This window comes from Papio anubis, chromosome 10 (genome assembly GCF_008728515.1).
Source record: "Papio anubis isolate 15944 chromosome 10, Panubis1.0, whole genome shotgun sequence".
Lineage (NCBI taxonomy): Eukaryota > Metazoa > Chordata > Mammalia > Primates > Cercopithecidae > Papio > Papio anubis.
This window is the reverse complement of record NC_044985.1, coordinates 55,798,386-55,805,457: the sequence shown is the minus strand read 5'-3', so window position 1 is coordinate 55,805,457 and position 7,072 is coordinate 55,798,386. Positions and strand designations below refer to the sequence as shown.

The 7,072-nt window shown below is 55.3% G+C and overlaps 1 protein-coding gene across 2 annotated transcripts; it reads right to left on the bottom strand.

Annotated features, from left to right (window-relative positions):
* Nucleotides 1-639: 639 nt before the first annotated feature.
* DLX1 (distal-less homeobox 1) lies at nucleotides 640-5,531 on the bottom strand. 2 transcript variants are annotated; one of them, XM_021923713.2, is made up of 3 exons: nucleotides 4,330-5,531; nucleotides 3,471-3,670; nucleotides 640-2,318 (listed from the first exon to the last, which is right to left on the bottom strand). In XM_021923713.2, exons 1-3 carry the CDS (start codon nucleotides 4,640-4,642, stop codon nucleotides 2,064-2,066), a joined length of 768 nt encoding a protein of 255 aa, XP_021779405.1. In that variant the 5' UTR covers nucleotides 4,643-5,531; the 3' UTR covers nucleotides 640-2,063. The 2 variants fall into 2 exon arrangements, with proteins under 2 accessions (XP_021779405.1, XP_021779406.1); XM_021923714.2 differs by lacking the exon at nucleotides 3,471-3,670 and having other exon boundaries at nucleotides 2,242-2,318.
* Nucleotides 5,532-7,072: the final 1,541 nt, after the last annotated feature.

The following is a 7,072-nucleotide window of genomic DNA, read 5'->3' as shown; positions in this document are numbered from 1 at the left end:
GGGACTGTGCCCTGTCCCCTGGAGCGCACTGATTGATAGAGGGGCAGTCTGACAGACGTGTCTTTCCGGCCCCTGCCTGGCGTCTGGCTGCGTCTTTTCTGCGATGGAATCCAGCGCCTCCGGGCATGCAAAAGCCGGGAGGCCAGATCCGGAGAAAGACTAGAGGCAAAGCAGTGTCTCTGCTTCCAGGCCTCTCAGCCTCCCGACATCCCGGCCTCCCAAGAGCTGGCTGGGTGTGGAAAAAACTGAAATCGTCCTGGCCGGCTGACTTTGAACTCTGACTTCATCTCCTCTCAGCCGGTCTTCAACATCCTTTTGGTTCCTGAGCGTCAGCTCTGCCCTGATGCACCTGTTCCTGAGCCCCCTTCCCGGGGAACCCTCGCCAGGGATTCTCTCCTTACCCCTCCAATTCAGGTAGGAATCAGACACCTTGGGGGTCCGGGGAGCAAGGCAAAAAGAAAAGGTCCAATGGGGCACCCCACAGGCCTCTGATGATATCCTGGTGTTTCTGGAGTACAGGGTCCCCATTCTATCACCGATAAGTTGATAAGTCGCTGACCCTGTATGAACTATTTCCAGAGGTGGGAACCTGGCCTGGCCCCCTGGCACACCCTCACACAGCACAAGAGAGAGCAGTTCTTTCAAGAAATCATAATTTTACTGTCTCAAAGAAACTTTATAACTTATTTACAAAGGTTTTTTTCCCAAGATACAAAGCAATAAGTTAACATTCTCAATATAAAACTAAACTTTGACATAGAGAACACAAAACACAGTTGATTTTAATTGATCACATTTTCCAAATTTCACAAGTAAAATGTCAAGATTCTCATTTCACAAAGCATGGGGTTTTACAGCCACACACAACAGAACGCAAAAAGGCTAAGCTTGTGCAACATGTTTACAGAACAATAACAATAATAATAATAATAACAATAATATGTACAGTAATTAGAGCCTGCACTGAAGATTGTGCGTTCAGGGTGGTGACTGGCATTATTCTGTGGTTGAGCCTCTAGGGATTGTTGTAAAGCTGATTTTGTCTTATTGTAAAGCCCACTGGAATTAGGGTGCTTGTTCTCGCCTGTTTTCTCTCTACTCCCCATTTATCCTCGCTCCCTCTTTCTACCCAAGGAGGAAACCAGTGTTTTCCATCTTGTCCAGGCGAAGCAACCAAGAGTTCCTCCCCAGATGAGAAAATCGTGTTGACTTCATTTATCTTTCTTTTCTTTTAAAAAGTATTTATTAAATAATGTCGGACATGTAAAAAATGCAAATCGTTCGGCTCCAAACTCTCCACGCCAGAGAAGTACAAAAGTTACTGTATAAATTAAAAATCACCACGTCCTCCTTATTCGTTTCTCCCCGTGCGTTTAAAGTAAACAGTGCGTTTGAACAGTGAGTTTCTTGCGCCCAGCAGAACCTCGAATTGGCAAACAGCCTCAGGCGAAGTCCATTTCTCAATAAATAAAAACCCCTCCCTTCAATGCCCCCAGATTCCCACACCAGCTACACAGATGATCAGGCAGTGTCCCAGGATCCGGAGATGGTCAGCCGAGCAGGACCCGGGCCTCTCAGACCTGGTGGCTTTTTGCAGAGGCCGCAGAATGAGGACAGCGGACGGATGAGGACCTTGACTTTATCAGCACACAGAGCAAAAGGAGACAGGAGACTGACAGGACAGAAAAGAGCTTTTGCTTTTTCTACATTTTGTTTTTGTTTTGTTTTTTTTCCTGATAGTCCCACAAAGCTGAAGGTCGGTGGGTCGGGTGGAGCCGGGTTTATCTTGTTGCTTGGCCTGTCTCAGGTGGCAGTGCCTTCCCTCCGAGGCCACTCTCTGCTGCTACTGCTCGGCCCAGGCCAGCGTTCAGGCCAGAGCGCGGGCGCCGGGAAGTTGCTGGGCCGGACCTCGCGGGGCTCTGAGGAGATGGAGCTCGTCCTGCTTCCACTGTTCCTTCTTCTTCCCTCTGGGTCCTTCTTTTCCCGACGGGGTGGATGGACCTGGAGGCGGGAGGGACCTGGGCCGGGGAGACAAGGAGGAGGCGGGGGGGAGGGGGGCAACCTCACATAAGTTGCGGTTGCTGCATAGCTTCTTGGTGCGCTGAAGGGTACCACGATGTGTAGCTGGGGATATAGGAGCCCGCGTTTCCGCCTGAGCCCTTCCCGGATGAAGAGTTAGGGTTCCAGCCGGGCGGCACGGGTGGGGAGCCAGCAGACAGGGCCCGGCCGTTGGCCAACGCGCTACCCTCTAGAGCCGCCCCACCCTGCTTCATCAGCTTCTTGAACTTGGATCGCTTGTTTTGGAACCAGATCTTGACCTGCAAGAGCGGACAACAACGTGACTCAGGCTGGGACCACTGAGCCTACCTAGGTCACAGGGAGGAAAAAAGGGACCGCAGAACAGCAGAGATAGGACCTCCCAACCCTGCGCCAGCTGGCAGCCCTCTGCCAGAGAAGCAGAGACATCCCTCCTTTCTCCCTTCCCCCATAAGAGCCAAAGCCTCGAAGGTTAGGGCGGAGGGCTGCCCTCCGCCGTCAGCCCATGGGGGCAGCTCTCAGAGAGCCAGGGAGGAGTTGTGGTGAGGGGCGAACTGGGATCCAGGCCTTAGCCTGCCAGGGGCTCAGTCCGACCGTGGCTACCGCCTGCGGAAGATACAGCGCCTGCACAACACCGAGCCCGCAATTCCAATATCAACATCAATAAAAGAATCGAAAACCTAGGAAGGAGTGGAGGAAATTTATTTGCAATGCGACCCAACTTTTCTATGCGACATCCTTTCTGCCCTTGAGTTGGGATGGACTAAGGAGGCCTCAAGGTTTTGTGGAACTTTTCTTTGGATTCAAAACCTTTCTTGCCCTACGGTCTGTTTGCTTTCTCCAGCTCTGCTCCAAATCCCGGACCGGACGTTGGAAGCCCGCGCCCGCCGCCGTCAGAACGCTCACGGGCTCCCCGGAGTCTTAGAGAAAGCCGGGAAGGAAGGTCCCGTTTCTCCTCTAAGATCTGGGACTTGAGAGGTGAGAGGGCGGAGGAAAGGTTCTCCCCCCACCCCCAACCTGTGAGAAGGAGGAGGAGGAGGGAGGCCGAGGCGCAGACCCAGGCCCCGAGTGATTAGTCACACAATTTAAAGGCAAGGGAGGGATTAAGCCCCGAGTCTATTGTTCCAGTTGTTTAGGCACGTGTGACCTCAGAGTTCCCAAACAAAACGTCTAGGGAATTCCTTCCTGCGCCCTAATCAGATTGTTCGGGGACAGAGGGCCGGGCTGCGGGCAGCTCGGGATACCGAGAGCAGCGACAGAGCTAGGGCAGAGGATGAGGGAGGAAGGAGACACGCTGAGAGCCAGGGGTGAACACAAACACACACACACAGTGACACCCCGACCGTGAGGCACAGCGAGCAAGAAATGAAGACCCGGGCGCAGGCAGGCCGCGGAAACCTGCGTGGCGGAACGGAGCGGCAGCGGCGAGGTACCTGAGTCTGTGTGAGTCCCAAAGAGGCCGCGAGCTCCGCCCTCTCCGGCAGAGCTAGGTACTGAGTTTGCTGGAACCTCCGGTTCAAAGCCTGCAACTGCAAACTGGAATAAATCGTCCTGGGTTTACGGATCTTTTTTCCCTTGCCATTGAAGCGCACTTCACCGCCTTCCACCACCGTGCTCTTCTCCGAGTCCGCCCCTGGAGGGACAGCAGAAGCAGGGCCCGTTGTTAATACGAGGGGCCGCCTTTAGTGCGAACAGCCGAGAGCGAGTGGCTACCGAAGGGTAGCGGAGGCAGGACCAGGGAGAGAACGTTCAAGAAACTCTGAAAGCCAGGGAAGGGTCCCCCAAAATCCGAGGGCCTGTCCCGGGCCACTGCAGGCGGGATAGAGCCGTTCCCAGAAGCGCAGCCCCTGCCTTTGCAGGGAAAGTTTGCTATTTTTGCAGGCGGTAGTTGAGGTTTAATTACCCTTAATTGCATACATTGTTTATAGCACTACGCAATAAATAATTACCGAGACTAATACGTGCACATGTGGGTTTCTGTTTTCCAGCGGGGCATTGTGTGCTCTGCACACCGAGCCGCCCAGAGGCCCAGCCAGTGCCAGGAGACGCTCTGGGATTTATCCTTTGCTGGATAGTTGCAAACTGAGTGAATTTTAAAAAAAATTTATTTGCTGTGACAAGGATCTATAGATTGATATTCGAAACCTCCACTGCTCCCGCGCCCTCCCCACCCCCACCCCACCTCGCTCTCCTCTCTTCTCTTTCTCTCTCCCTCTCGTCTTCTCCCCCGCTCCTTCTTTCCCTCTCTCCCTTGTACCTCCTCCTCTCCCTCTCCCTGGCAAGCGCACGTACCTGGGTCCTCCAGGCGGCTCTGGGCGAGGCTGGCGCTGCCCGGGTAGGACTGCACCGAACTGATGTAGGGGCTGGAAGCGTGGCTGCTGACCGAGTTGACGTAGGGGTAGCCCAGCGGTCGGGAGAAGGACGAGGCTGAGCTGTAGGCGCCGTCGGGCTGCGAATGGCCCGCCGAGTGTAAACAGTGCATGGAGTAGTGCCCGTGGGACATGGGAGAAGGAGACATTTGCTGGTTGGGCGGCCCAAACTCCATAAACACCGCCTTGCCCGACACGGGGCTGTTGAGACTTTCTGGCATGGTGGTCATGGTCATCTCTTCTCGCGGGGTCTGGGTGTGGGACTTTCTCTCCTCTGCTTCCCTTTTGGGGGTCTCTATGTTTCTCAGGACAGGAAGGAACCCAATTTAAGCGGAACAGGGGTTTTCACTTTCCATTCATAAGAAAATGGAGTTTGTCTCTTTGAAAAGTCTAAGCATGATGCTGCTGAGCTCCCCAAACTCGGTTCAAAGCTTTGACTCAGCCAGGGTCATAAATATTCATGAGCTGGCGGAGCTGATTGGTCCGCTGTCTTGCATAATCACTGGGGATTGGTCCGAGGCGCTCGGGCTCCGCTGGACTAGAGCGGGCGAGGCGGCCCGGCCTCGGGAGAGTTGCATCCACACTTCCCGGCCGGGGCTGCTCTGCAACAGAGCGCGCCGGGCAGGAAGCACAATGGGCTCCGGCGTCTGCGCCGGGACCGCTGCGGCCCGCGGCTCATCGGCCTCCCGCCTCCCTCGCGCGCCTTCCTCCCCAGGAACCAACCAGCGGCTCGGCGCCGCCGCCCCCCTGCCACTGTCCCCACCCTTCAGCGGTCTCTAACGCCAGACACCCTGGACCGCTTCTCGTCGCTGCCACTCAGTCCGGCGCAGAGCTAGGGCTGCTGGGGAGGAGCCTGACCTCTGCCTCTGGAGCGCGGAGTCGCGCACTGGGGGGCGCCCGAGGCGGCCAACAGACAGAGGTCCTCCCAAGAGCCTTGTGCCTAGCGCGGCGCCCATTCGGCCGCGCCTCCCCGGCCTGGGTACGCTCTGCCACATCCCTGGAGTCGGGGCTTAGGGGCCCTCCCTGCGAACTCACTCGCTCGGCCGCTGCGCCGCCGCCGCCGTCGCTCCCTGGGGCCCGCTCGCATTGCTTCAGGCCCAGCTGGCCACTCCAGCTCGAGGCTGCACGGTCTGATTAAAGCAGTGCGCGTGGAGAGCCAGGAACCCGCGCTTCTCCTCCCAGGAAAGGCGACTGCGCCGCCCCCTCCCCCAACACACACATCCTCTTTCCCTCCCAGCCTTCCTCCTCCTCCCCCTCCCTTCTCCACTCCCTTGCGCGGAGAGCCCCGGGCTCACTCGCCCCGAGAGCGCGGCTCAGCTTGGAGCCCAGGGGGCCTAGGGGCTCAGATCTGCTGAAGCCGCGGACGCCAGGTGATCATTTTCCGGCCTCCTGAGGTCTAGCGAGACTTCCAGAGTTTAGGAGTCCCTGGGGGACACCGAAACCCGCAGCAAACCCAGGCCTGTAGTAGGCTCCCCTATCTGTGTGTATACCTCTCGCGTTGCCACCCAGTATCTTTCTCACCTCCAGTGGCCAAAGCGCGCGCCATCGGGCCTAGGGGGCAGGGCTAGTGGAGGCAAGAGCTGCCGCTGCTCCCTCTATCTTCTGAGGTGTTAGGTACGAAAAACTGCACAAAAGCCCCCAACCCATCGCCACTACTACCAATACAGCCACCCCCTCGCGGTGTGGCGCACACCACCCTGGCTGTAAGTGGATGTTGGTTCCCCAACCCGCCAGTCCCACGGTGAATCCCAAATTACTTTGTTAGGTAATTAGAAAGTGTTGATAATTATTTCTTTCATAATTTAGCGGTGTGACGGGAACGGGAAAATGATCTTGTGAAAGTTCACACGTGCAGATGTATTAGTTACTGATTCATTTGATTAAATGGTAGTCTCAAGTGCTCAGATCCGCAGCTGAAGGCGCCCCATTAGCATAACACTGATGTTTAATTTTCATACGCATAATTAGCCATATATTTAACACTAATAGCAACATGCAGCCTTTCAGCGTTAAACAGCTCGGGATTTGATCTGGCCTGAGCTGAACCTTCATCGCTGCACCTTCCCCTGTCTGGAGTGTGCAATGATCACAGGACAAACCTCTGTAATCAAGCGCATTTTGGCAGAGGGAACACCAATAAAAATGAACATTCAAAACAAATTACATCGGTGCTGTCGTTATAGATGTTAGTAGAGGGGGTTTCTCTTTTTTTTTTTAACTTCTGTACCAGCTGCTGCTGCCCGCAGAATTCCTCTCCTTTGGTTTAAGGGCACAGTGCTGGGGGCAGAAATATTTCAGGCAGCGTGGTTGGAGCAAAAAGAAAAACAAAAGAAAAAAAAAACCCAATAGGCCAAACCAATAACGGGTTTGCCAACGTTTAAAAGATTTTTTTTTCTTAATCACCGAACCACACGGTGAGGCTTTGTAGCAACAGCCAGCTAATGATTCCGCCACCAGGCAACTCCTGGAGCCGCTCGGCTCGTCCTGATTTCTGTGTCGCACTTGTGCTTTTAATTGCTCCTTACTAGTGCCTGTTTTAGGGTGCGGAGTGCCATGCCGTGTGCCCAGCACAGTCGCTTGGATACTGCCCGGGCCCCGGGTCTCTTGCGCGTGCCCTGAGGGCCTTGCCCACGTAAGTGATCGCCGCGGCGGGCGCGGGGTCGGGG

Bases quoted from the DNA above. Each gene is read 5' to 3' on its own strand.
- DLX1 (XM_021923713.2), bottom strand. From the start codon at position 4,642: ATGACCATGACCACCATGCCAGAAAGTCTCAACAGCCCCGTGTCGGGC. The intron at 3,671-4,329 runs GTACGTGCGCTT...CTGTCCCTCCAG, and splicing joins GAGCCGCCTGGAGGACCCAG to GGGCGGACTCGGAGAAGAGC. The intron at 2,319-3,470 runs GTACCTCGCCGC...CCGCTCTTGCAG, and splicing joins TGGGACTCACACAGACTCAG to GTCAAGATCTGGTTCCAAAA.